This window comes from Myodes glareolus, chromosome 5 (assembly GCF_982192425.1).
Source record: "Myodes glareolus chromosome 5, mMyoGla1.1, whole genome shotgun sequence".
In the NCBI taxonomy this organism is placed as follows: domain Eukaryota; kingdom Metazoa; phylum Chordata; class Mammalia; order Rodentia; family Cricetidae; genus Myodes; species Myodes glareolus.
This window is the reverse complement of record NC_142030.1, coordinates 88,374,771-88,400,506: the sequence shown is the minus strand read 5'-3', so window position 1 is coordinate 88,400,506 and position 25,736 is coordinate 88,374,771. Positions and strand designations below refer to the sequence as shown.

Genomic DNA, 25,736 nt, shown 5'->3' with positions numbered 1-25,736 from the left:
TGCTCTGCTTCCTACCACACACCGGGCCCAGAAGTAGTCGCCCGCTGCCAGCATTGGGTTTCCGGGCAGGCGCACTGTGAGTGGGAGCAGTTGGGCCGGGTACCACCTGTACTCTTAGGAGCTGATGCTTATGGGGCTGGTAGAATGACCTCTTGTACTTAGCAGAGAGATGGGAAAAGCTGAGAGGACAAGACCCCGGAGCTGGAGGAGGGCGGCAAAAGACCCCCCCCCACACACACACCCCAGTGGCAATTCTCCTTTTATAGATGAACCTAAAATCAGCTGTCTGGGGGAAGTCAGTCAGTCACTGGAAGAAGCAGAACCACACTGCTTGTCTCACTCTGGTGTGCCATCAGGACACGAAAATTTCAGGACCCTCGCTCAATTCCCTAGGGGTCCCAAGTTTATTTCTGGTCTGAACTCTCAGGTTACATTTCTGCTTTCCCACGTGACAGACAGATCAGGAACCTGTAAGCCCCGGCCCCCGCCCCCAAGTAAAACCTTTCCCCCAGAGACCGCCACAGCTAGGGCTCCGGCCACGCCCGGGCTCCGGGCTTTCGGGGGGGAGGGGACAGCTTCCCGGGGCTTTGCGCTGTGACATCAGCCCTGTTGTAGTGCAGTGTGCAAAGCTTAGTGGTTGGCGTGGGGCGGGAAACGCCTTCCGGAGGGGAGAAACAAAACGGCGGCGCGCCGTCAGCAGCCAGCCACGGCTTCCCGGAGTGCTGTCACCCGTGTGCCTCCCAGCAACTGCCAGGTGAGTGCGCCCCCCGCATCGCTTGCCTCAGGTTCCAGCTGCTGCCGGTTACCCGAGTGCTTGGGATGCACCCTGCACCTATTGGTCTTTCGCGTCCCGCCGCAGCCCTGTCGCTTGCAAGAAAAGTTTGTAGGAAAAGTGACACCAGGAGGGAGGTGGTAAGATGTGGCCGTAGTTAGCCCGGCAGTGCTTCCCTTTCCTGAAAACCCTGGATCTCTTCCCCATTCCGGGACTTCCAGAGCAGCTGGTTTTCGCGTGCCCTAGACCCAGGGGGACCTGGCTCCCCCACCGCCTACTGGTCCTGCAGAACAATCGGCGATTCTGTGGGTCACTAACACTCATTGTAAAGGACCTTACAATGGCTGAGGGATGAGGACATCCGTGCCACCCCTTCCCTCACTCTTTTCCTGGGAGAATGTGCCCGTGAGTGGGAGGGAGCAGCATCTGGCTTGGTGGCCATAGAGCACAGGCATGGATTGTCTCGTTCCTGAAAGAACCAGATGGAAGCAGACACCTTGCACCTCCCCGCCCAAGTCTTGGTGCCCGGTGAGGACTGGATGCTGAGATCTCAAAGAGCCAACAGTGACTGTTTCTTGAAAGCTGGGGACCAGAAAGGGCTCCAGAGAGTGAGCAACATTTAAGCGAGTTGGCAGTGCCACCCAACGAGCTGTTAGCAGGCAGGTGTTTCATCCGAGTGGCACAGGCCTGGGTAAATTCTGCACGTTTCTGGTGCTATACTGCTGTGATCCAGCAGAGCAGAGGTCTAGACTGTGAGCAATGACACGAAGTCAGAGCCATCCCACCCACTTCCTGCTTCTTGGGGTGAATGAATGGACAGCCCCTCCCCGCACTGAGAGGGCACTGCACTTGGTTACCCTCATAGTACATGCAGGGTGTCCACTTGCCTTTGGTGAACACTTAGCATGAGAAGCTCTCTAGAATCTCGGTGACAGGGTATCCGAAAGGCAAACAAACCGAGTTTTGACTTGGATTTGACAGTACACAGATGAACTTGGACAAGTGACAGCTCGGTTTCCTTCTGGGCCAGTATTTGGAGAATATCACACACACACACACACACACACACACACACACATGCACGCACACACACTATCTGTAACACCCTGCTCTCCTCTTGCTTCAGAGTTCCTTGCAGAAGCTCTGTTGACTGGAGCCGCCAGCAGCTTGTTACCTCGGAGACAGGTTGGGGATTTCCTTCAGGACTGGGTGCTAAATCTTCCTCCATGTTTCTGCTTCTCTCCCCAGCTCTTTACTTAGGAGCCCAGACCACTTTGTTGGGGAGAGGTTAGCCTAAGCACTCCCTAGCCCGCGTTTACTGTTCCCTTGGAGGATCCAGCTTGGCACAGCACAGAAACCCTTTGCCTTGTCAAGGATATCCGGGGCGGGACAGACAGACAGGGAAGGAAGTCTATCCTGCAGAGGGTGTGGTGTTGGCCTGAGGTGGTGGAGGGGACAACTGTCCCCGAGGCTGAGGGCTTAGGGAGGGTCTCCAGCTCTGTGACTACCCTGTTAAGAAAATGTGGAAAAACTGCCTCTGGTCTGTCCTAGTGTCAGCCATCTTGGCCCAGGTGTTCTAGAGCCAGTCAGTTCTTACTGGGTCTGAGTTACAGGCTGAAAGGGCAGTGTTTGCACTTGACTGATGGTAAGTCAACATTGGGTGATTGAAGCTGGCTACTGGGGCACGTGTCTGTAATCCTAGCACTTGGGAGATGACGGCAGGAGGATCGCAAGTTAGGAGCCAGCCTGGGCTACTTATTGGCACTCCGTCTCAAAAAAAAAAAAATCAGTCAACTGTCAACCACTAAATGAATGAATGGAATATGTGTAGTCGTGGATACTTCACAAGCTGGCTCTCCCCTGACAGTAGTGGTCACAAGTTTTTATTCCCCGCGGGTCTCCTGGTGGAGAAAGGAATTTAGGTGCGAATTAGGTGGGCTCCAAGGTTTAGTTCTGCAAGCAGAGCTCACTGGGCAAAGGCAGCTTGTTAAAAGCCTGGAGGAGGCAGGCATTAAGCCCCAAGAGATGCTAGTGACAAAGAGTCCCCCTTCCCTTTGCAGCTCTTTGGCATCATGCAGGCACATTGGCAAATGCTCAGAGGTACCACATTGATTGTCCGTGTAGTCTTTCCTTAAGAGTACAACATGCATGTGTCTGTGCCTGCTGCTTGCTGGCCGGAGCTAAATCCCTCACCTGGGCTGTCTCAGATGTTGTTCATCAGGAAGGAGCTGGTGCTGGCTATTTCTGCAGATGGGAAGGTCTGAGCAGTGATAGAGACTATCCCAAGACTGCAGCTGGTCTCCCAAGGAGCTGCTGCTCAAACATAGGCCGGCTGCTCCCGCAGCCGCTGCTTTTCTTTGCTCCTTCACGGTTCCTCATTCCAGGTCACCCAAGGAAATGGGGGTCATTGGCTGTATAAGATGCTCTGTGGTGACCGCTACTTAAAAGCAGATAGGGCCTCAGTGACTGCGGCATGGAAGGGGGCGTGGTTTTCACTCTACTGGGTGGCTGAGGGCACAGGGAGCCTCACCAGTCACTTTCCAGATGTACTTTCATTCCACCTATTATAGATCTGTGTATTGGAGTCATGTTTTCAGGAAAGAAAAAAATAGAGGCAGCCAGAGTGGAGACCCCTCCCCCCACCAAGAGCTGCCGCCTGAGGAATGAGAGGTAGCAGCTTGAGTCCCAGCAGGAGCCTTGCCTGCTGTTTCCCCTCGCCAGAATTTTATATGGTAATGACGTGGCTTGGACTACGCAGCTCCCCAGGAATTTGCCTGACGTCAGTGTAGAGTAATTCCCATGTATGGTAAAGTGTGTAAATACGAGGCAGCCAGTGTCTCCAGACTCTGGTATTTCCAGTGCTTCCCAAAGTTGAGCTGGCTGAGTCTGAGGAAGAAATACAAGGCTCACGGCTGGAATGCAGCCCAGCAGACTAGGAGGTTCCCACCCCAGGGGGTCTGGGTATTCTGCGGAAGGGGACTGGTGGGCTGGATCTTCCTGAGAGGTCAGCTGCCAGCAATGTGTTTGTAAGGCCTACGTGGTCATTTGTTTTCCTCTTTTAAAAATTAATCAAAAGCATTCAGACCTCTCTGTTCAACACAGGGCACAACCAGCTGTCTCCGCTCTCAACATCACTCCAGGCAAAAGTAAATTTGACTTGATCATACCATAATTATAAGGTTTCCTGTACTCATTATGAAATACTTAAGGAAGTCTGCGGCTGGATGTAGCTCAGCAGTAGAGCATGCACCTCGCCATGGGTCCCTGCTTCCATCCGCACATATGGCAATCAGATTTCTGAACTCCAAGGGTAGAGGGTAGGGTGGGGGTACACAGAATTGGGGGGAGCTTGAACACTCAGTTACAGTCACGTCCTGGGGGACCTGGGTAATGGCAGCTCAGTGAGGGTTGACGGACTTCTCAGAGGTGAACCCTATGTAAAGGTCTAATGAAATCAGTTTTGGGGGGACCTGTAAAGCTGAGACTGAACTTGTTTTTGGGGTGTCCCCTTTCTACCAGGGACCTTTGTCTTCAGGGTAGGTCTGCTCTTTGAGTGCTCAGGTGTCACCTCTAAGATGCAGGCTCTGTGGGTTCTGAACTTGCCCCACCTTCCCTCTGGTTCTGTCCCTGGCTGTTCTTTGAGCTTGGGGACATGGAAGAGACAGCTGCAGGCTGGAAAGAATGACAATATTCTTGTCTACCTGGCAGGTTCCAAAGAGCTCAAAGAACTTCTAGCAGCGCCTTTCGACCCAGATAAAATAAACACCTAACAGGTCTCTACCCGACTAAGAAGGTGGGGACATGTGCCCTGAACCTGTCACAATCACTCTTTTGCTGGAGGGAACAAGGGATTAAGGAGTCGGAGAGATGGGATTTTTCCACTGGAGAAAGACGTGAGGTGACTTGTCAAGTGTTCCACGAGGGAGGCCCTCATCTGGGCAGAGGTGGCTGGCAGGCTTAGAGCACAGGTGATACTTTTGACCTGAAATATGACCACCTGAATCTCTCACCTCTGTTGATGTACCCCATGCCCACCCCTTCCTCTACTGCTATAAAGGTCACCATCTTGCAGCCTTTCACGACTGAATCTCTGTAGAGCTGGGAATGGGACAATGAGTCAGAGCAGCAGACTTGAGTTAACTGTGTCTAAAGAGGACAGTCATTGCCTTCCGGCCTCTAGTTAGCTCTGCGGATCTTGACATTTCAAGTAAACAGCCGATGGGAGATGCTCAGCCACTCAACAGAAAATTCAGATTTTATTCTCTGTTGAGATTATCAAGATAGTTAAGTAGGTCAAACAGAACAGAGACTACAGTCCCAAAGGAAACGGGACTCTCTGAACGAACCCACTGTGGATAATACGATTATAGAAGATAGTAGTGAGTTGTTTTCAGATAGTCTTGTGAAGCCCTAAGATGTCCTAGAACGTGGTAGCAAGGCCAGGCTGGTCTGGATCTCAACAGTAATCCTCTCCTGCCTCTACTTCCCAAGTACTTACCATGTGCTGCTTTTCCCAGCAGCAATGATTGGTTCGTCCAGAGCCACATACCAGAAAGTCTGATGTAAGACACAGGTCCCTGCATTCCCTGCTGGGAATCAGGGGAACTAAACTAGTCCCAGACTCATTAGCTGGGCCAGCAGACAGCTCAGGAGTTCCTGATTTCTATTTGGCCTGTTGCTTCTCAAGTCTTGCTTCTTCCAGATGTGGATCAGCAGGGAAGGAAGGAAGAAAGGAAGAAAGGGAGGGAGGGAGGGAAGGGAAGGGAAGCCGGCCATCTGGCCCGACATCTGGGCTAAGCTGTAGGTGGCAACCAGAGGCATGCCCTCTATAATACGCTCTCCCTTTTGCACATTCTTATCCAATCATCACAATATGGGGAGTGCTCCATTTTAGGGCAAAACAAATGAAGTTGAGAGCAAAAAGTGCCCACTAGGCCAGGAAGAGATACCCTGCACTGTTTAACCCCTGCTCCAGTTTCCTAAGCGCTAGGGACAGCTTCCCACAGGTCTTCAGTCCCCTAGAACTGGGGAGGCGATTGAGAATGAACCTCACATCGCTCTAAGCCCTGAGCAGACTAAGAAACAGCCTTCCTTTTAAGGCAATCTAGCTTCCCTACACAGACGGAATTTGGCTGTTGACAAGAAGAGGCTGGGCAGAAAGGAGGAGGTGGGGTGAGGGGCCTACATCACCTCCCACTGGAAGGAGGTGGCCACAGATCCCTCCAGCTGGGGCTCTTCACACTCAGGGTCCCCTGAGGGGTCCCCATCTGGGCAGAGAGTGTAGATAGAACATGCTTCCTGACTAGACATTGTTTCTCCTTTCCTTCTTGAAGCCTGGGGTTCCAACCAGGTTCCCAGTCAAGAAATGACCCAGCCAAGGGACACCCTGAGCCAACCTCGTGCACTGACAGGTCCTCGGCTTTCACCCCTTTCCCCGCCCATGGTCCTGATTCCCCGGAGCCCCGCTGGATACAGCCCCTGACTCAGAGCCAGGGAGAACAAGGGGACATCTGTATGGAGCTGTGGGTCTTCCCCGGAGGGAGAAGGGCTTTATGTCTGAACAAAACACTGCCTGGACCGGCTTCCCACCACGTGGCTAAGAGACTGTGCCTCCCTTAGGGGTGTCCCTAGGGACATGAGCATGTTTGTCCTCTACTGCTTTAGGGGGTTGCACAGGAAGGAGACCCTATCTTGATGAACTGCGTGTCCACCCCATGCAGCCACCCTTAAACATGCTCTCCCCACAGCCTGATGACTGGTGTCGCAGAGGACAGAAATGCTTGGGCCTCTGTTAGAATCCAGATCCGCTTCCTACAGCTGTGGTCCTAGAAGCAGGTTGCCCAACCACTCTGAACCTGATTTTCCTTATCTGAAAACTGGGCCTCTAGTCTTCATTCCTCAGAGGAGAGCTGCCTGAACAGAACTTGGGGTCCCAGAGCCAGGAAGGAGGGGAGATGACTGACAATTAGACAGTGACTTATGTGCTGTTCTTGCTGAACTGCCCTTCCCTTGCATGGGTGTGCAGCCCAGTCCTGGTTCAGCAAGTGCAGTTAAGGCCTGGAGTCCTCAGGACAGAAAGGGGATGGAGCGGTCATGAGAGGTTGGGATGGGGAGAGGCCTGGGGAAGGTAGAGAATCTGCCTGCAGGATGTGTGAGCCCATGGAGCTGAGGTCAGCCCAGGACCCTGATGAAGGAAAGTGGATGTGTGCAACAGGAGATAGTCTCCCCAGATCTTCTCTGGGGACACAGTGCACCCAGTCTCCCCCATTCCCCCAGCCTCTCTTCAGTCCTCTGGGACAGTGCACCCAGCCTCTGCCCCCAGCCACACCTAACTCCAGCTCTTCACAAAATCATGGTCTGAGGTTTTCTTCACGTTAGTTTGAACTGGGGACTCAGAGGGTTGAACTAGTGAGGCAAGAGGAACCAGCTCGGGCCAAGCTGAAATCTGCAAGGCCATGGACAGTGTTCTGATGTCTGGTGTCAGGGGCATCCTTGGTTTCTGTTGTCAGAGGCTGTTCTGTAAGGAGGCTGGAAGCTGCTGGGTGGGGATGGGGTAGAAAATGTCAGGACCACTCTGGATACCAGTGATGTGACTGTCAAGTGGCTTAAACAATGGAGAGAGTTGGTTGTTTGTGTAACTAGCACCCAGAAGCACCCTGAGCTATAGATTTGGCTTAAACCGGTTGTTTAAAGACGTCATTCAAGACTCAGTTTACTTAATCTCTCAGTTCTTTGGACTCACTTGCCCCTTGCTCCTGTCTCTTAGGGTGGTGGTGAAGGGCACTTACTCCCAAGAATCTCTCTCAGAAGATCACTTTCTCTTCCAGAGCCCCCAGAAATTCTTCTCCCACTGGTCTCACACGTAACTAAACAATAACTTTGGCTGACTGGGTTAGGCCCAGGTCGCATGTCCTGGTTGAACATGGAACTAATGACTGTAGGAGACGTATTCTTCCAGAGGTGGTCATAGGTGCAAGGCAGCCAGGCAGGTGGAGGAGCCCGGTGAGGTGCCAGTGGAACCTGTAGGGCACGGTATACAGCCCCGCGGTGAGTGAGTTAGCCATGGGGAGCAGATGGAACACAACTTGGGAAACGTAAGGAGCCCCATCTTTGCTCATTTACAAACATGGAGTGTGGTGATGTCACCACCAGCAAAACGGAGAACTCAGGAAAAACAGTTGATAGGAGGCTGTGAGTTCAGACAGTTCGTTTGCAAACGGAGGCACCCGTGTGTGGGCCTAGAGAGGCTCATCAGAAATTAGCCGAGGCTAGACCAGGAAGAAAGACGGGGCCACAGATATGTGGGAGTCTCTGCAAGGAGGTGACAATAGCTATGGAAGAATATAGGAGACTGAGGCTAGATGGAACCCCAACTTTCAGGAGGAGGGGGTGAAAAATATATCTCTCTCTTCTGCCCCAACAAACCTTTGCTCCTTTTGATGTGGTGGTATTTGGTCTCCTTAACCAGAGAGTCGGCATCACCAACACCATTCCTACTTAGGTTGGCGTCTCAGCCTGTGCACGTTTAGTGGGTCCCACTTCTAGGTCCCAGGTGCTTCAGAGAACCTGAACTCATCTGGAGTCTTAAGTTCACTCATTCCTCAACTGCTTATTGACACCATGTGTGTGCCTGTGTGTCAGGAGTTATGCAGGGTGTGGGGACACCATGTGTGTGCCTGTGTGTCAGTTACAGAGGGTGTGGGGACACCATGTGTGTGCCTGTGTGTCAGGAGTTATGCAGGGTGTGGGGACACCATGTGTGTGCCTGTGTGTCAGTTACGGAGGGTGTAGGGACACCATGTGTGTGCCTGTGTGTCAGTTATGGAGGGTGTGGGGACACCATGTGTGTGCCTGTGTGTCAGTTACGGAGGTGTGGGGACACCATGTGTGTGCTTGTATGTCAGTTCCGCAGGATGTGGGGGTACCACATGTATGCCTGTGTGTCAGTTATGCAAGGAATGGGGACTCCATGATACAGATTTGGGGGTACGTTTTCATTAGTCTTCTCCTGCGGCTCCCATCCTTTTCCTTCCCTAGCACCCTGTGTCCATGCACAAAGCCCTAAGCTTCCCTCATCCCCACGTATGTCCCCCCATGACAGCCTTGAAGAGCCTGCATTCCTTCTGTAGCCCTCTGTCAAAGGAGCTACTGGTGTCGCCTGCTCCTTCCATGGCTTATTTGTTGGGTGACAGAAACGAAGCAGACCATCAGCTGAAGGACGTCAAGGTCCTCCTTATCCCTGCCGCATCTACCCCCTGTGTCCCTGTTCTATCAGCTGTTCTCCAGTCTCTGGCTTCTGTTACACTAGTCACACAGGACTCACTGTGTGCTGGGCCCTTGGCAACCCACACTCCTCTAGTCCCCAGAAATAGTCTATGAAGAGCTTTCGTTTTCAGCCCCATTTTCAAGATGCAGAAACCAAGGTCTGTGAAGTCCAAGCCCCTTGTCCAGGGCCACACAGCGAGTGAGTGGTAGGGTCAAAACTGGACTGAATCGCCTGGCATATGGACCGCAGCTCCATATGTTCTAGAACAGATGTTCTAGAACCAACACCTAGAACATCTCCATGTTGGCCCAACCTGCCTGCTTGGAATCACCGTCAGAGTCCTAGGCTGGGCCAATGCCTTTCCTAATTCCAGCGCTCTTCAGGCATAGGCAGATGGTGCTACCAACCTGACGTCATAGCACTAGAGGACAGTGCCCCATGTGCCAGTCTCTTGTGTTGTTTTAAACCCTTTTGTTTATTTTAGTTTTCTCTTGTTGAGACACAGTCTCATGTAGCCCAGACTAGCTTCAAACCCACCCCGTATCCGAAGCTGGCTTTGTATTTATGATCTTCCTGCCGCCATCTCTAGAGTGCTGGGGCTAAAGGCTCTTCTACCACATCTAGCTTGTATTTGTTTTTTTGAGACAAGTTCTTTCAATATGTGGCTCAGGCTGGCTTCGAATTCGTCTCATCCTTTTACATGTTGGCATCTCAGGCATGGATCGCCATGCCCAACGCTACCCTTTCCCCATCACCTATGTTACATAAAAGAGAATGGATAATGCCTATGTGTGTGGTTCAGAGGATAACTATTACAAAGGAGGCTTCCGTGGGTCAGGAGGAAGAGCACGTCTAAGTGCTTTTGCACTCCTCAGGGACCTCACCCTGTTCCTTCCACTGTTGGAACTGATAGCCCTAAGACTATCCCTTCTCTCGCCTATCTGGGATACTTTCCTTTCACCCATTTGCTCTTCCCTTGATAATATGAGTTTTCCCTACTCATGAACTGTGCACTGGTTTATTAAGATTTACAACCCCCCTTGATCTGCCCCTCTGGTGTCGTTCTTTGTGATGAGCCCTGGTGACGCCTGCTGCTAGCTAGCTGGCTTGCCCTGCTCCTGCATGTTCTTTGTGAACCTTGTCTCTTGTGATCTTGTTGTGCCAAGCATAGGGCCAACACACAGCAGCCTCCCCAGTGAATAGGATGAGGTAGGAGGAGCGGACCCTCCCCACACATACATCTGCCAGTAGTGGCTGGAGATGGGTCTTAAGAACAAGCCGGAAGTACTCTCCCAGGACTGACCATGCCCTAGGAGGCCTGCCTGCCGTGGGGAGTCTGTTTTCATCTCCACTCCTCATTCTTATTTTTGTGTTCTTTTCCAGAATGCCAAACTGGGGAGGTGGCAAGAAATGTGGGGTGTGCCAGAAGACGGTGTACTTTGCCGAGGAGGTCCAGTGTGAGGGCAACAGCTTCCATAAGTCCTGCTTCCTATGCAGTGAGTACCACCAAGGCCTGCTGTTGCCACCAGGGACCTGGAGAGGCCTGCTCCCCACTGCAAGCTGGGCCTATCGACACCCCAGGGAACTAGCCCCTGGGGATGTAAACAGCTTGACATTTGGCTGAAGCGCAGCTGGGGAGGGGAACACTTAAGGGCCTCTTTGTTCCCTTTCAGAAGCTGTTTTCCAAGGGGTGAACCGGCCAGCGCTGGTGGGGGTGGCAGGGGTGTGTGGGGGTGGGGTGGGGCAGGGCTGAGAGCCAAGCTGGAAGGGCTCACTCAGGGAAACTTTCCACTCTCTTTGTTCCTGACACTGCCCTAGCATTGCTGAGAAAGACAGTGTCACCCCAAAGTCTCACTAATCTTCAGGTTACCCCTTGTTAGGTAAGAGAGGCCACAACCCTAAGGTCAAAGTCAGAGAGGAGGAAGTTAACCCTCTCCCTGGCCTCTTCTCAGCAGAGTGTGCCCCCTGGTTTCCACTCCCGCTCTCCCTGTATGAAGGGGAAGGAGGGGCTCCAAGTTCATAGCTCCCTGCTCCTAATGATCCTGTGTGAGCCGCTGTAGCAGCTCCATGGTATGGAGAACCACACACTAGACACAGAGCAACTGAGCAAGCTGAGCTTAACCCAGGAATGGTGCCTCTCTGCTGTTTCCTTGGCTGGTACCTGGGTCCGATGATGTGTACTGAAAGTGGCGACTTGAAGAGACCCCTCCTCAATTCCTAAATGATTTGCTCTTTGTGGTCAGAGCAGAAGTGTGCATTAAAGAGAGAACCAACCCTAGCAGCTGTTTCCTGGGAGACAGGCCCGATGGTAGGCAGTAGGATGTCTTAGTTAAGCCCCGGTCTTCAGCGCCTATCTGATTAGGACAGGGATTGCAATTTCCTTTCTATTGTTTGTGAGATGATGCATAGGGTTCAATACTGCATAGGGTTAACTGTGAAAACCGAAACGAAAGAAGTACGGGTGTTCAGTAAATACACAAACTTCCACACGCTCATTGATAAGTACTCAGGAGAGCTCATGGGAGTTGGCGTTGGCGTCCCAGCCCTCCTGAGAGCTACAGGAAATGAAGGTCACTACCTCCTGCTCCCTGAGATCAGTCACGAGTTCTGCACCCTTTTGCTCCCCCCAACCCTGTGGGTTGATCTGGAGTGGGATCCAGCTGGCTCATGTGTTACATGTTCACCTGGGTAGTCATGGTTCTACCTGTTGCTGGGTAGGCCAGCCTGCGGCCACCCGGCACAGGGCGGCAGGGTCCCGGAGTGCCAGTCCCTGGGCTCACGTGATAAACGAGGAGATGACAAGCTCTTCTGGAGCTCTGCTGGCCTCCAGCCTGCTGAGGAGGCTGTTGACAGCCGCAGCTGGCCCACAGCAGCTCATCAAGTAAGGGCTTTTTAAGGTTTTTTTTGTCCTTCCAGAGGGAATAAGAGACAGCTTGGTGCCAGCTGGGAAGGGGGTCTGGACGTCAGAGCCTGCAAGGCCCCTCTCTGCTCTCGAATGTTGCTTAATCACTGACCGAAAGGGGGCCGCTATAGCTGTGTCCAGAACTCTGGCTGAAGTCCTGATGTGGAGGACTAACTTCTGGTCAGGCGTGGACGGAGGTCAGGAATTCAGGGGGTGGTCCAGGAAGGAAGGAGCAGGGCCCGGGCCAGGGTGGGAGGGGGCGTCAGGGATTAGAAGCAATGGCAGAAAATGAGGTTAGGAAGGGCCTGCTCTGCAGCTGTCACTCTAGACCCTAGCGTCTAGGCCATGGTGGTGTGTCACTGGCATCTTGGGCCTGTGCAGTTCCCAGGTGTCAGCTCTAGCTGATAGTAACTCTGTGCTGTCTAGGCATGCTGGGGTGTTATCCCCACTGTCTTACTCCTAGTACCCCTGAACAGTGTAGTCTATGATAGGATCTCACGAGAGATTTGGTCAGGAACAGGAGGAGCATCGCTCCCCTTCCAGTCAAATGGTTGGACCGGAATTCATAGTGTTTATGGTGACCCATAGAATCAAAGGGCTTTTCCTCCTCAGAAAGAGCCTGAGGAGGCCTATTAATTCCAGTCCTTGGCTGTGCATCAACTCAGTCTGTCACTGTATACACGCTTCTGGAGGTCTAGGATAGGTATGAGGAAGCCGGGGTGACGTAATAGGAAAGATAAGAGAGATCACATCTTCCTGGGTTTGGCCTGAGGTAGAGGCCTGCAGTAAGCCTGCCCCTTTTTCCACTCTGCCCCCTCAATGCAGTAGAGAAGCCTCTTCCCACTAGTGAGTGACAGACACTGCTTGAGTTCAAGTCTGGTGAGAGCCTCCCCTGAGGTGGTATGCCCAACCATGAGTGGTAACCAGCTCCTTTCTGGGGTGAGCTGGGCTGAGCAGCCATTCTGCGAACAAGAAAGTCCTCTTTGTCTTAGCTCTGCGCTGGTGGACAATGGGACGGAAGCCTGCTGGTGGGCCCTAAGCTGTCCCCCCAGAGTCTGGGCACAAGGGAAACTTGGAGAAGCCTCAGACACCCTCTGACCCCCCAGGCTGAGTCAGTTTTCACTTTCTGCCTCTCTGGAGGAGCCCTAGCCTGGCAGCAAACCAGGACTGGAAATCAGAGCTGGGATCTGATTTGGCCTTGCTTCTGGAAGCCTCTGTGACCCTGAGTGGGTTTATTGTAGGTTTTCATTTTCCTTCCAGAGACAGAGTCATGCTCCATCTTTGGGTGTGGTGAGTGGGTGCCTCTTTTCCATATTCCCAAAGAGCATCACACGGCACCATGGAGCCAGGTAACATCTGGAAACAGTTTCTGAATGAACATGCTGACTGATCTAGGGTTTTTGTTTTGTTTTCTGTTTTGCTTAACCTGATTTAGCAGACATTTATTTAGGCCTTCCTTGAATGAAGGATATATTCAAATTTTCCCTTGACCAAGCTTTTGTGAGAGACCCCCACAAGTGAGCTGAGTTCACTACTGTTATAACTTGGGTGGAACGGGGAGACTATGCTGGAGTTACAGTGGGTGGGGCCTGTACTGCTAAGAAAACCAAAGAAGAAAGGAGCAGAAGGTCCTGACCAGTGTGCCAGGGAGCCACCTACAGGGTATGGGCTTGTAGGCCCTGGTGTCTCCAGAGTCAAGTTCCTCATCCTTTGCTAGAGACACCAGCCACAAAAGGCCTTCTCTTCTGGGCTCTTATCTCTGTTTTTCTTCCTTCCCTCCAAGTTTGGAATTCCCAGTTCAAAGTAGGTCTAAGAGAAGCAGTTCCCGGCTGGTTCCTGACTTCCCGCCCTAGAAGGGAATGTTGGAGCCTTGGCCTGTTGTTCTCTGCCTTAGTGTTCTTCCTGGAGCCAAGCCCCAGGGGAGGTGGTGGGAGGCTCCATATTTGGGTGCTCGAGAGTGCTGGAATGAGGTAGGGATTTCACGTGCTGGACAGGAGGGTCCTTATTTAGACTGGCGTCCCCAACCTGGGGCTCAGAGAGAACTGGAGGAGTGCTGGACCTTTAAAGGCAGGAGAATGGCAAGTCGTAAAGAATGGTCACTTCCGTGGTGTTGGTAGACTTCTGGCTTCACAGGAGGTGTTTTAGGTGTTTAGGATGCAGTCCAGTTGGGCAGACTCAGTTCGAGGTAGGAAGATGGAGCAGGTGCTCCCTTGCCCCTGGTCCCCATTGTGTGCAATGCTAGAAAGAGTGGCTGACATTTATTATGAACCCTGTGCACAGGGTGCTGAGCTAATATGTCATAGCTAAGCTCTCCCTTGGTTGTCCTAGCTTCCTTTTAGGGCAGACGTGATTATCCACACTCATAAATGAGACCGCTGAGCCTGGAAAGGCAAAATAGTTTGTCCCAGTCACCCAGATGGAATGGGGAGCTGGGATCTGAGTCTAGACTCTCCCCTTGTATACTGGGCATCTGGCACAGCTCATCGTGAGAGCAACAGAAACGTGTAGGAGGCTTGAAGGTTCTCTAGCCCACTGCATCCCTGCCTCTCCTACCCTGTGACCCAGGCCATTCTTCCACTTGGGTGCAGCCCCTCTTCTCAGTGGTTTCTAAGACTGAAAACTACAGATTGAGTTCTGGTTATCATGACTTGGATCTCGTCTCACAACCCACCATGCTGGGTGTCTGATCCTTGTTCCATTTCTCTTCGGGGTGCATCGCTTCACCTGCATACCTGCTCCTGTTGTAATGACACACCCAGATGTGTTTTTTTTTTTTAAATGCCCCTGCCGGAGGCAGGAAAACCCTGCTCTCCTTCCTGCCCTTCTGTTTCCTTTTGGATTGGGACTCACTATCTCTGTATTAGGCAGAATATAAAACTGCAGCTTACAATGTGCCTAGGCTGTGGCTTCTGAACCTTGGGGTGCAGTGATACTTGGATAGGTACCAGGGTATAGAGGTCTAGCACCCCTAGATTCCTGGAAGTCAGGCCCTAACCACCTAGAGTCAGATATTCCTGGAAGCCAGCCCCTTTCTCACCCCGCTGGTCTCCTTTTCTGCATAAGGCCCCCCGGAGGGCCCTGAGAGTTACATTTCACTCTTCCCCTGTCTCCTCCCCAGTGGTCTGCAAGAAGAATCTGGATAGCACCACTGTGGCCGTGCATGGAGAAGAGATCTATTGCAAGTCTTGTTATGGCAAGAAGTATGGGCCAAAAGGCTATGGCTTCGGGCAAGGCGCAGGAACCCTGAGTATGGACAAGGGGGAGTCTCTGGGCATCAAGCATGAGGAGTGAGTACAAGATCTCTCTACCTTTTCTTGAGTTCTCACCCTGCTCCTGAAAGGGACACCAATGAACCACTTTTGGCTAAGCAGTGGGAAGTCTGGGAAGCTGTTGATTTAAAAGAGAGAACTGTGTATGGTGGCCCATGCCTGTCCTCCTAGAGAGGAGGCTGAACCTGGAAGATCTTGAGTTCAAGGTCAACCTGAGCTGCAAATAAAGACTATCAGAAACAAACAAACAAACCAAAAGCCAGGCAGGCAAGAAATGGCTCAGTGGATAAAGCCCTTGGCACATAAATGTGAGAACCTGAGGTTAACCTCTAGTACCCATGTAAAAGTTGGGTACTGGCAGTGTGCTATAGCCCCAGTGTTGAGGAGGTGGAGACAGGGGGCTACCTGGGACTTGCTGGTCAGCTGTTATAGCCAAATCATTGAGAGACCTGTCTCAAAAAAGAAGTGACGAAAGAAGAGACATATTGTTGGCCTCTGGCCTTCACATGTAGGAACACACATATGCAAGTTCATTACATGGACACACTCATGACCATACACACAAGTACACATATACACACATACACACACACACACACCAAAATCAAACAAAAAAAGATGAACAAATAATAAAGTGAAAATAAATGAGAGGAAGTCACACAGCAGCTCTCTTTGTGAGGCAGCCGAGGATCAACTTGGGACATTCATCCTAGAGTCGGAAGGGGCCGCAAGAGTCATACAGTTCAATTTCTTCATTTTATAATTGAAAGCACAGAGGAGTGTCAGAGCCCCGCCACCCTTCACCCCTGCTAAGGGGAAGTAGTTTCCTTTCCTGGAGCATGCCTCGGGGTGTCACTGGGTCTCCCGACCCTCACCCTCGGTCATCTCTTGTCTCTGAGCTGCTGAGTGGCTGGCAGCCTGGCCATTGTCCCAGGAATGGGGAAGTTGATGGAATGATGAAGTTACCAAATTTGAGCCAAGGTCATTGCCCTAAATGGGGCCTGTCAGCAGATTTCTCCTGGAAAGAATCTAATAATAGACCAGCTGCAGAAATGAGGGGCTGAGGGGGGATTCTTAACAAATGATGTGTTAAATGATTCTAGGGCCTCTAAGTAGGTAATATAAAAATGTGTTGTTTTGATATTACGCTGAGCTTTGGGATTTCGGAGGCCATGGTGGCTTTCGCTGTGGTGGCCCCGTCCCTGTCAAGAAGCGAGAGGGTTTTGCCCCTGCGGTATCATTCATCTCACTACACGTACTTCTGTGTGTAGGGCCCCCGGACATAGGCCCACCACCAACCCCAACGCATCCAAGTTCGCCCAGAAGATTGGTGGCTCCGAGCGCTGTCCCCGATGCAGCCAGGCGGTCTATGCTGCGGAGAAAGTGATTGGTGCCGGCAAGGTAAGATGCTCCCAGGCGGGCGTAAGGAAGGCGAAAGGGAGGTATGCTTCTGAATGACAGAGCTTTACAATTAACGACTCCAGCTCTGCGTAGGGCAGAAGCCCGAGCTCCGGACTTTGCTTCCTTCCGGAAACCGAGTATCCTTGTCCCTGTGGGTTGCTTGTTCCAGACCCCAGCGGGAGCTCACCTACCCCATGAACTGTATCATCCTCAGTGATGCAGATTGTCTCTGGTCAGTTTGTAGGACATTGCTAAGATGCGTACACAGGGTTCCGAGATCTGGTACTCTAGAGTTGAGGGCTAGAGCCTAAGAATATAAATGGGTGTTGAAGGGCCCACCCCCTAAGATTACATGGCTGGGTTTTCTAAGAGCGTGTCTCTTTTGAAGAAGAAGAATCACAGCTTTAATCAGATTTTAGGAGTTTTGGTTCCAGAAATATTTACAAATCGTCTTGGAATATACATTTGATTTCGTGGGATGTGTTCTGCCAGAAACTCACTCCTGTAACCCTGAGGACAGAGATTCTCCTGGTAGGGCCTACTAGCCTGCTGGAAGGTTTTTTTCCACACCATTTATAATTGCCATGACTACCCTCCCCATGGTATTCTGATAGTCAAGAGTGTCCAATGAGAATCACCGTAGCCAACCAACTGTCTGAACAGCCCAGCAATCATTTCCTTGATGTGCAGGTCTTGGTGGGAAAGAGCAGGAGAGCCCTGAGGGTTTGTAGTCTTAGACCAACAGTCAGCAGATCATACAGCACATGGTCCTCAAGCAGTGTGGCCAGAGAAGGCTTCTGGATCCTCACTGAGGCCTGGGCTGGATGAGTGATTTAACCATGGTCACACAGCAAACCAATAGATCCATGATGCCCAGAGCCCATGGCCAGACTTTGACCGCTCTTTGATCTTGAAGAATGGAGTTCGGGAGTGATGGAATAGGAACTAACACATGGATCAAATCTGGACCATGGTAGCTCCTTCATTGCTGCTGAGATTATTTCCATCACACAGACCAAGAAAACGAGAGCCAGAGGAATGAATGACCTGCCCATATCATCTAGCTAGAAAACAAGTCAGGAGCTCAGCTAGGTTTGCCTGATCCTGAAGCCCTGGTTCTTACTACTCTTGACTTTACTATGGGTCGCTTAACCCCTTTGGAAACATTTCTACAGTTGCAAAGACAGGAAGGGTTGTTAGTGCCACTAGAGCGATGAACTGCCTGGGTCCTAGGTAACCTGCTTGAATCGTGGTTTTACCATTTCCTCCTGTGCACTGGGACCAGTTCAGCCTTCCTAAGCAATCGTTATGCGTAATGTGGGCCAAGGGAGTGGAGCCACTATGAAGCAAAACTGTGATGGTCCCTGACAAATAAAGGGATTCTAAGATTACATAAGGTTATACATGTCTAATGGGCAAAGCTGTGGCTTAAATGTCATGAAAACAGGAGTCAGTCATGACCACACATGCCTGTAATCCCAGGCTGAACCCCCAAAAGAAAGGAAAAAAGAAGAGACATTAATATCACAAGTCAGTTTTCCCCCTTTGCCCATGGGAATAGGAAATTACTGACGAAATACCCAGGAATCCTTATTTCCATGGCATAGGGTAAAGTTAAGATTGTGCTGCGGGGAGGGGCAGTGGCGTACTGGAGAGATGGCTCAGTGGTTAAGAGCACTGGCTGCTCTTCCAGAGGTCATGAGTTCTATTCCCAGCAACTGTATAGTGGCTCACAGCCATCTATAATGGGATCTGATGCCCTCTTCTGGCATGCAAGTGTACCTGCAGATAGAGCACCACATACATAAAATAATAAATATTTAAAAAAAAATACAGATTGTACTGAGGAGTCGAATAAGAACATTTTGAGTTCAAAGGAAAATGGAGGAAGGAACTCCTTTAAGAAATGTTAAGGAGCAAAGAGGGCCTTTCAGTGTTGTGTGAATGAGAAGAGATACTGAGCTTATATTGAGAGTGGCCGAAAGTATGAAAACTCTGAGTGACAGCCTGCGTACAAAGAGGTTTGCACAGAGCACCGAGGAGAATTAAGCTCATTTGTCCACCCGTCTCAGCTCCCTGAGGATCACTGCTGCTGTCTCTTGGGCACATGAGGAGCTCTTGGGTGAAGTCCAGCGACCAGGAGATCTGCTTGTCTTACCCTCCAGCCTGGGTGTTGGTGGTTACGCTGAGGAAGTCACTGTCCTTCATAGCATTGTTTAGTTGTCCCTACTGAATGCTGCCGGTCTCCTCTGTGTACATAACACCTCAGCTTGTTCAGCTGCTGCTGCTGGGAGCTGGCTGTTGAGTTGTATTGTTGATGCTGTGTAGCCGTGTGTGTGTGTGTGTGTGTACACAAACTTGAGTCCTTCCTCTTTTGGGAAGCTCTTTGCCCCTGTCTCTTGGAATCACAAAGGGCCTTCTGTGACCCTTTTCTGTGCCAGACTCATTCTCCTTTCAAAAATCACACAAATTTGACTCAGGGCTTCCTCCGTGACTGGCCCAAGTGAGCACTGACCCTGGGGAAGTCATGTAACTCTGGCAGCTGGCTAGCAAAGGGAATAAGACCCCACTATGCTCTGAGAGCTGAACCGAGGCACCGAGTTCTAGAACTTCAGAGACTGCACTGGTCCAGCGATAAATACCCTGCACAGTGATAAATACCCATTCTGCGGCTGTGCACCAGCCATTTCCACATTAAATCCTCACCTCTACTCTGCAAGATAAACAGAGAGGTCTCCTGGGGAGGACATCCGGGCAGCTAATCAAATCGCATGTGGCAGTGCCAAGACAAAGCCAGAGCCATACCAGTTTTACAGCAAAATGGTGTGGAGAAGGCTTGCTTGGAAGCCTGTGGGGGTTGCAGCTACCTGAGTGGGCTGTGACCCCTTCCATGGTTGGTGCAGCTGGAACTACCAAGCAGTGAGCCATTGTAACACTTCATGGTGGCCTGCTACTAGGGTGTGCTTGATCCCTGGTCTGTTTCCTCTGTGTCTGGGCCACATTCTCCTAGCCACTCCCCTACTCCTACCTGACTTGCAAAATGTCTGTCCACTATGGCAAGCTATCGGACTACAGTGGACTGCCTAAGTCACTTCCATGATGTTAACTGTGTCCTTTCTTCCCTAGTCCTGGCATAAGTCCTGCTTCCGATGTGCCAAATGTGGCAAAGGCCTTGAGTCGACCACCCTGGCGGACAAGGATGGGGAGATCTACTGCAAAGGTGGGTCCTTCCTCTTTCCCTGAAGAGGAGAAGGCTGGAGGAAGCAGGAGACCAAGTGACTATGATGTCACTAACTAAATGAACCAGCTCCTTGCCATCCGTTCCAAGAGCCAGAGCAACCCCTTCATGGCACAGACGGTGAAACCAGACCAGAGGGAGAAGGAACATAGGACAGGGACAAGGGTCATAGGACAAAGGTCATAGGACATAGGTCTAAGATCCTAATACCGACCTGTCCAATGATTTATTCCATCTTTGCAATGAAGGGGAAATGGGTCCTCATCTAGGGGTACAATGGGGATGGGGAGGTGGACATTGGTGGACTGTCCTTCTCTCCAGACCAGGCACAAGGAGTGGCAGGAGGAGCTGCTATGGGGACAGGAACCCATCCTTACCTTTCCTTCTCTTCTCTCTGCAGGATGCTATGCTAAAAACTTTGGGCCCAAAGGTTTTGGCTTTGGACAAGGAGCTGGTGCCTTGGTCCACTCAGAGTGAGCCGCCGCTGCCTGTGTACCCTGCCTGCTCCTGTGCTTTCTGTCATCAGCCCCTGCCCAGAAGCCTCCAAGATTCTCTCTCTCACTCAGCCCTGGCACACAGCACTAATGTTGGACTTGGGTATCTGACTTCTTTTGGGTTAGGGGTCTGCCTGAGCTCCTACCCCACTAAGGCCTTCCTTCTGCCTGGCATTTGGTACCACCACCTTTAGGAGACATCTGTCACCCCTTTAGAGAGAACAGGTTCCTCTCCCTACACTTCACCCCCACAGATCAAACGTCCACCCTCTCCTGGCCAGGACACCTGAACCCACATCTTTGGAGCCCCGAGGAGCTAAGCAGCAGACCTGGCGGGAGGGAGGCAGGGCCAGGACTGGCCTGGGGAAGACAACAGTTTATTGGATTCCGAGAGAATCTCATCTAGGAAGGAAGCTGAGCTTCTTGGTGCCCTTCAGAATAAACCCGAGGATTCTCAGTTTGGGGAGTCCCCATGGGAGGCAGAGAGGTGCAAACAGGGTTGAGGCCACAGTAAGGAGCTCTTTCTCTGGGCTCTTGCCTTTGAATGTGGAATGGGTATCATCCCACTTGGGAATGGAGAACTACCCAGGTCAGAGGACCCCCACAGTCTGGATGTTGCCTGCCTCCCTTAGGCATCAAGTTCACTGTTTGGTGGAAAGGGGAGATCCTTAATGAAATACTTTGAACATGCATTCACACTTATCAGTGGCTGAGCTCTTGGAGTGGTCAGCTCTGGTCCTAATCCTGGGTCTGGTGGCTGGGATGGACAGTTTCTCTCCGTGCCAGCATAGCCCAGGGTAATGCTTTGTTCTCGCCGCTCCTAATAGTTCCTCTAATGTGGAGGGAGACGGAGGTAGCTTGCCTTCTTGTAACACCCTTTCCCTCTACCTCCAGCCCTCACTCCCCTTCAGCGCAGACCCAGACCCCACCTCTTCCATCCCACCCTTCTCTTAGGGACCTTCACTAGCTTCCAGACCCCAAGGTCAGGTACAGAGGGAGGAAGGGGAAGGCTGGGCCTTGATGCTCCCAGGGACTGAAGGGACAACGCTGTCTGCAGGTATTTGCTGCAGGAGCTGTAGGCACGGGCTGTGTGGAAGCTGATTTCTCGTCTGGTCAATAAAACAGTTTAGAACAGAACTCTGGTGTCCATCTTCTGGCTGTGGGGCCCTGCCACACTTTGGTTCCAGGTCAGAGAACAATTGCAGCAGGCCTGGTGGAAATGGAGCAGAGAGGATTCACTCAAAGAGCTTCCTAAGGTCTGCTTACTTTGTAGTATCCGTTCTAAGGGAACCGAACAACCGAACGCCACAGCCTTGCCCTGATTGCCCTCCACCCCACCTCAGGCCATGGGAATTTTGCGGACTTGGCTTTTGAGAGGCTCGCTTAGGACCCAGCAATGTGCTCAGCACTTCAACTTGGAAAGCCCCTTGTAAAGAGAAACTTGGCCAGAGGAACTTTCTGTGTCAACTCCAGAAATCTCACTTCCTCCGGGAAGAGTTGGGGTGCGAGGGTGCACAGCTGGCGGTCTGCTTCCCTGTTAGGGCCCCACATCCAGGAACAAGGAACACCGGGCTTGGGAAGTAGGCTTGTCTGAGGGGCTGCAGAGCTGCTTGTTTTAGGCGCACCTGCCATGTCAGTCCATGAAAATGAGCTCACACTAAGTTTTTCAAAACAACAAGCAGAATTTAAACAGTAGATGTTTTTGCTTGTATTAGCCAGATAAGGCAGTTCAGCAATGATTCTCATGGGACCTACACCAATGGTGCAGAGGCTAGGAAAGTGCAAAGGAACACAGGTCCAACACCTGGAAGTCAAAGATTGACAGCTCTCAAACAGGGGTCAATACCTACGGGAGGTTCTCAGGGACAATAGTTCATTCCATAAATACGGGGCCCACAGGACTACCAGGATGAGCAACTTTGGGGTCCAAAGGTGGAGACCGGCTGCCCTCTTCTGGCTGCACGGGCGCATCTTCTTATCTCCCATAAGGCAGGGCCTGTTACTCGTTCTTGCTCCCATAGCCACGCAGTGCCGAAGGGACAGCACGGACTCTGATATAAAGCCCGGGTACAGAGGAAGGCTGTAATGCATAGGCAGCCAGGCCACTAAGCACTGAGGGTCAGTGTAGTTCTCTGGAGCTGCGTGGTCTGCTTGCCTGGTTCGTGGGAGCCGCAGGCATCCGCAGGCGCCGAGCTTGCTCTGTGCCGGCAAACACCAGATGGCGCTGTGAGGTCAAGGCAAAAGGCAGTCAGCCACTCCCTTTCTCTTTTCTTTTTGTTTATTTATTTTTATTTTATTATATTTTTGTTAACTACTCCCTTTCTGCTGCGGGTGTTGACCCGTTGCTTCTGCGCGGGTATCTAATCTCCAAGGATAACATCTTCCTGGAAGGAGTTGTGCGCTAATAGTTGAGTGACTTACCCGTGGCCTGCCAAACCGTGAGAATGACCCAAAGGAGAAAAGTAGGCAGAGCCCTTTGTGTCCATTCAAGGCGTGGTCCAGGATGCCCTAGGGGGAAAGAATGGCGAGAAGGACGCCCAGATTCAGGAATGTTCTGGGCCTTTAGGGTGTCTTGGGAGAAAGCTCCCTGTTCCTAAGGAAGACAGGCCCAACAACTTCATGCTTCCTCCAAGACCACAGTCCGGTGATTGGAGAGGGTGACTTCCGGAGAGCCAGACTACAGAAATGAGGGAGAACCGTGTTTGGTGGTTGAGGCAGGAAGAAAGTGAGTTCAAGACCAATCTTGCTACAAAAAAAATAAGGTGGTGTGTGTGTGTGTGTGTGTGTGTGTGTGTGTGTTTGATCTGGAACATCTGTTTAATACCCAGATGAAGAGTACATTCTTTGTACTAGTGAAGCTACAGTCTCCAGAATCCCTAGACCCTGGTAAGGGTTGGTTAGAGAAACAGGACAAGGACCCTTGGGAACCAATCCTTAGATGGTCCCGCCTTCAAACACACATTCCTGTTATGAGAACCATTGTGGGGGTGAGGAGCTGTTAAAATGGATCCCAGATCCACCCTAGAGATTCTGATCGGGTTGGGGTGGGGCCTGGGAATCTGTATTTGAAAGGTGCCTAAGATGATGCTAGCACTCACCGTCAGGCGGGCGGAAGCCTACGGTAGCCTTGCAGCAAGGGAGGCCTCTACCCAGCAGCTCACTCACCGGAGAACTAGTGGTCACCGGAGCTACTGGGGCCGCTTCCAACCAGAGTAACGACTGGAGGGCGTATTTGAAATTTCTGTTTCTGTTCTCTAGAGCCAATGAGACCAGGTCTAAAGTTCTCCCGGGATAGCCTGTAAAGATTTGAAAACAGCGGCCCTCTAGTCTGCCTTGCTCCTCTTTCACCCCATCTTTTCAGTGGTTCCGGAGAGTGGGCCCTGAATGCCTCGAGAGCTCATTTCATTAGCTGAGGAAGAGATGCTTTCAGGGCCTGAGAGTATAATTCAGTGGCAAAATACTTACTTAGCATGTTGAGGCTATGGGTTCAAACCAAAGAAGAAGAAAGAAGAAGAAGAAGAAGAAGAAGAAGAAGAAGAAGAAGAAGAAGAAGAAGAGGAGGAGGAGGAGGAGGAGGAGGAGGAGGAGGAGGAGGAGAAGAAGAAGAAGAAGAAGAAGAAGAAGAAGAAGAAGAAGAAGAAGAAGAAGAAGAAGAAGGGAAGAAGAAGAAGAAGGAGGAGGAGGAGGAGGAGGAGGAAGAGGAGGAGGTGGAAGAAGAAGAAAAAGAAGAAGAAGGAGGAGGAGGAAGAGGAGGAGGTGGAAGAAGAAGAAAAAGAAGAAGAAGAAGAAGAAGAAGAAGAAGAGGAAGAAGAGGAAGAAGAAGAGAAAGAAGGTCCAAAACCTAGACACTTGAGATTCTTGGATGTGTCAAGGTACAACCATTCTGGAAAAGACTCATAGACTCCCTAGGGCCTCCTTCTTTTGGATAGCTTGTCATTTCTGGCTTATTCTATACCACAGGCTATTCAACGATCAAAGGCCTTCAATAACCTTATGAGACAAATCATTGATGAATGATTAAGCTAAAGCCAAGAACAAGGGAACAATTTGGGAACAAGTTCAAGGTCAAATGGCAGAGGCGGAATCTACATAGAACCCACTGGCCCAGGACTCACCCCTACCCTGTAGTACCCGATCAGCACTGTCAGTAGAGAAGCTGCCATGGGCCCAGGACTCACCCCTGCACTGCAGTAACCAATTGGCACTGCCTGTAAGAAAGCTGCCATGTGTTGGGAGCTGAGAGGGTAGCCTTAGAGCAGTGAGCTTGGACTATAGTTACAGTTGATGTTCATGAATCCTAATTTGGATGCCGTCTTATCTGATGCATTCAGAAGCACTAGGAGCTGAGTGTGGTACCCTTTATTATAGAAGAGGAAAGTGAGAGTCAGTGCATTTTTAAATGACTTACTCAAAGTCTCTGGCAAGTGGTGGAGCCAGGATTGGAACCAGCTGTGTGACTTTGGGCCAGCCTCCTCCCCTGTGGGTGTCAGCGCCTCATTTGTGAAATGAAAATGTTGGCCTAAATTAGTGCTGGGGAAGTACTTCCCAGGCTCTGATGTGCATACACATCTCCTGGGGAATCTTGTAAAACACAGATTCTAGTTCAGTAGTTTTGGGTGGGGCCTGAGACCGGATGTCTCTCACAAGCTCCCAGGGGAAGGTGGTGCTGATGTTGTGGATCCAGAGACCACACCGAAGCAGCCAGGCTCCAAGGGACCCACCCAACTCTGATGTTCTAGTTTATGGGCTTAGGAAGACTCGCCCCAAAGGCCTTGAAAAATCAGGAAGTAGGTTATCCTGACTGAAGATCTTAGTGGGCACTTTCCATGTCTGGACAAGCCCGTGTGCCTAGTTTGAAGTGTCTGCCCCTGAGCCTTTCATATTGCCACTCTGCTGACCTTAGACTGACGTCTCCAGAGTGCTAGAGGGCTTAGATTAGTGTCCAGGTTAGTGCCCTGTGTTCCCTATAATAGGTATGAAAAGGTTACCAATATCCTATGTCCTGGGGTCACCCACCAATCCCATAATTTAGCCCTGTAGGATTGTTCACAGATACCTGCCAGTCTTCTAAGGGCATGGTAAGGGTACATTTTTCCTCTGCCCTTTAAGTTAGATGTGGCCATGTGCCTTGCTCCAGTGTTTAACCGAGAGCAAAATGACTCATGTCATTTTTGTACAGAGCTCCTTCTTTGATTACTTCCTTGAGACAGAGTTTTGCTGTGTTGCCCAATCTTGTCTAGTACTCACAATCCTCCTGCCTCAGCCTCCAGGGTAGCTGAGATTACAGGTTGGCGTCACTATGCCCAGCTCGGACAGAATGCTTGTTGCTTGTTTTTGCGACCCAACTTTGCTGTGTTGTCAAGGCTGTCCTGAAACTCACAATCCTCCTGCCTC

The 25,736-nt window shown here is 51.2% G+C and overlaps 1 protein-coding gene across 1 annotated transcript; it reads left to right on the top strand.

Moving 5' to 3' along the window:
- The first annotated feature begins 595 nt into the window (after positions 1 to 595).
- Csrp1 (cysteine and glycine rich protein 1) lies at positions 596 to 21,479 on the top strand. Its single transcript, XM_048430883.3, has 6 exons — positions 596 to 754; positions 10,422 to 10,534; positions 15,059 to 15,227; positions 16,481 to 16,610; positions 19,737 to 19,830; positions 20,249 to 21,479. The coding sequence occupies exons 2-6, from the start codon at positions 10,423 to 10,425 to the stop codon at positions 20,323 to 20,325; spliced, it is 582 nt and encodes a 193-aa protein (XP_048286840.1). The 5' UTR covers positions 596 to 754; position 10,422; the 3' UTR covers positions 20,326 to 21,479.
- The last annotated feature ends 4,257 nt before the right edge of the window (positions 21,480 to 25,736 follow it).

Bases quoted from the DNA above. Each gene is read 5' to 3' on its own strand.
- Csrp1 (XM_048430883.3), top strand. From the start codon at position 10,423: ATGCCAAACTGGGGAGGTGGCAAGAAATGTGGGGTGTGCCAGAAGACG. The intron at 10,535-15,058 runs GTGAGTACCACC...TCTCCTCCCCAG, and splicing joins TAAGTCCTGCTTCCTATGCA to TGGTCTGCAAGAAGAATCTG. The intron at 19,831-20,248 runs GTGGGTCCTTCC...TTCTCTCTGCAG, and splicing joins TGGGGAGATCTACTGCAAAG to GATGCTATGCTAAAAACTTT.